The sequence below is a fragment of the Mugil cephalus genome, chromosome 5 (assembly GCF_022458985.1).
Source record: "Mugil cephalus isolate CIBA_MC_2020 chromosome 5, CIBA_Mcephalus_1.1, whole genome shotgun sequence".
Classification (NCBI taxonomy): domain Eukaryota; kingdom Metazoa; phylum Chordata; class Actinopteri; order Mugiliformes; family Mugilidae; genus Mugil; species Mugil cephalus.
The window spans coordinates 29,001,197-29,003,696 of record NC_061774.1 but is presented as its reverse complement, the minus strand read 5'-3'; the positions used below and the strand labels follow the sequence as shown (position 1 = coordinate 29,003,696).

At 50.6% G+C, this 2,500-nt stretch overlaps 1 protein-coding gene across 1 annotated transcript in view; it reads right to left on the bottom strand.

Annotated features, from left to right (window-relative positions):
- LOC125008597 (diacylglycerol kinase theta) overlaps positions 1 to 2,500 on the bottom strand; it is a 12,663-nt gene that overhangs the window by 357 nt on the left and 9,806 nt on the right. Inside the window, exons 14-19 of the mRNA XM_047585896.1 lie at positions 2,386 to 2,424; positions 1,968 to 2,083; positions 1,606 to 1,757; positions 656 to 804; positions 402 to 580; positions 82 to 182 (exon numbers count right to left, since the gene is read on the bottom strand). Of these exons, the coding sequence (XP_047441852.1) occupies positions 82 to 182; positions 402 to 580; positions 656 to 804; positions 1,606 to 1,757; positions 1,968 to 2,083; positions 2,386 to 2,424 (736 nt within the window). The remainder of the gene's footprint in view (positions 1 to 81; positions 183 to 401; positions 581 to 655; positions 805 to 1,605; positions 1,758 to 1,967; positions 2,084 to 2,385; positions 2,425 to 2,500) is intronic.

Sequence of the window (2,500 nt, the reverse complement as noted above, 5' to 3'; positions counted from 1 at the left end):
CGGGAGGCTAGGAAGAGCTACTGTTAGCTGAGAGCCTAATAAGAGCTGCTGTTAGCTGGGAGGCTAAAGCGAATGAGTTACCTGCTGGTGAACTTGTCGGGTTCATCCTCGCGGGCCTGGTGGAAGTCGAGGCTCAGCTCTGCGTCGATACCGAGGCCAAAGTAGTTGTTCATCTGGACGATCTGGAAGAAAGAAAACCAGCGGAGACGTTTCCACGGTCGGTTGGTTTCAGTCTCGACAACGTTCAGATTCTCGGATCTGAGGATAAATAACTCAACCTTGAGAACTAGTTCTATGTTAAGTTTCCACCCTCAAAGTTTTAACTACGGATCCCTGAGCTCGGTTCTAATGGAACATGTTCTAATCAGCGTGGGCCTGGTCCTGGTGGACGTGGTGCAGACCTTGGGGGGCTCCAGAAACCCGTTGTCCTTTCCGTCCTCTGACATGTCCTGGGCGTCGAGCAGGATGGTCCAGCGGTCCATCAGAACCTCGTCGGCCTCGTCCACAGACACCAGGATGTGGTGGGGGTCCTCTCCGCTGTAACCGGGCCCCCAGCGCAGGATTCGGGCCAAGTCGTTACCTGATGGGTTAAACCCCACCCGGCTCGTTAGGGATCAATTAACACATCACAGTCAATCAGTGGGCGTGGTCTCACCTGTTCCCAGAGGTACGATGCCGATGGGGGGCTCTCGACAGACCAGTTTGTGCCTCACGGCCTCCAGGACTCCCAGGACCCAGCCCACTGTCCCGTCACCCCCACAGACCAGAACCCGGAACCTGGGGACGTCCCTGAAGGTGTGGAGGCTGGACCAGAGACGAGAGTCATCAGAGACATTTTAAATCTTCTAAGTTTCAGACTGAGTTATTCTGGGAGGCTAGAAGGAGCTACTGTTAGCTGGTAGGCTAGGGAGAGTTACTGTTAGCTGGGAGGCTAGGAAGAGCTACCGTTAGCTGGGAGGCTAGGAAGAGCTACGGTTAGCTGGGAGGCTAGGAAGAGCTACGGTTAGCTGGGAGGCTAGGAAGAGCTACTGTTAGCTGTGAGGCTAGAAAGAGCTACGGTTAGCTGGGAGGCTAGGAAGAGCCACTGTTAGCTGGGAGGATAGGAAGAGCTACGGTTAGCTGGGAGGCTAGGAAGCGCTACTGTTAACTGTGAGGCTAGGAAGAGCTACGGTTAGCTGGGAGGCTAGGAAGAGCTACTGTTAGCTGTGAGGCTAGGAAGAGCTACGGTTAGCTGGGAGGCTAGGAAGAGCCACTGTTAGCTGGGAGGATAGGAAGAGCTCCTGTTAGCTGGGAGGCTAGGAAGAGCTAGTATTATCTGGAAGGCTAGGAGGAGCTATTGTTAGCTGGTAGGCTAGGGAGAGTTACTGTTAGCAGGGAGGCTACGAAGAGCTACTGTTAGCTGAGAGGCTAGGAAGAGCTACTGTAAGCTGCTAGGCCAGGAGGAGCTATTGTTAGCTAGTAGGCTAAGAACATTTACTGTTAGCTGGGAGGATAGGAAGAGCTTCTGTTAGCTGGTAGGCTAGGAAGAGCTACTGTTAGCTGGTAGGCTAGGGAGAGTAACTGTTAGCTGGGAGGCTAGGTAGCTATGAAGATGGACGTCCTCACCCAGCCAGCGGTCCTCCGTTACAAATGTCAAAGACCTGATGCGGGTTGAGGAGCTTCCTGAAGTTGTAGAGCAGCTCCCTCCCCTTCAGACCTCCACTCTTTGGGTTGACAAACACCAGCAGAGGAACCACGTCTTCTCCCAACTTACTGAGCTAAAAGACAACAACCACCAGTCAATCCACAAATATCTGAGAGACATCGATGTCCAGACGTTAAACTGCATGAATCAAACACTAAAAACAAATGGTTGAAAGAAAAGAGGAAAGAAATAGCTTCAGCCTTTCATTTCTTTTATAAATTCATCTGCTAAACCCTGACACAACCGCACATTTCACAGATTTCCTCCTCTCAGATGAGATTACCGTGATGTCCGGTATCACCAGAGCACTGAGCGTCTTGTTGTTGATGGAAGTGTCTTTAGCCAACATGAAGATCCTCTCTGCTTCAGAGAAACATGAGATCTGCAACGCCACCGCACCTGAACACACAACACATGAACACACATGAACATTTCTCACTATCATGCAGCAGCTTTTATTAATTTATTTATGGCCACGATAACCTTTTGTTTTCAGAGAGCTAGGAAGAGCTAATATTAGCTGGGAGGCTAACTGTCACTCCAATGTTTACGTGGATAAACTCAGTTAAATTTGTTGTCAGTTGCTTTTGGATGAAAGTTAGCATGGGGCTAGCTGGTTAGCTGGTTAGCTCCAGAGTAGTGTCTCTAGTTTCTAATGGCAGACTGGAGCAGAGAGGATTGTGGGTAATGAAGGCAGAGACCTTGGCTGCCGTAGACGTGGCTGATGTTGACCAGGTGACCTGTGGAGACAGAGAGAAACCTCCTGTTACCTTCACATGTACTAACGCTTTCTATCCTGGGTCAATGTGATTCCAG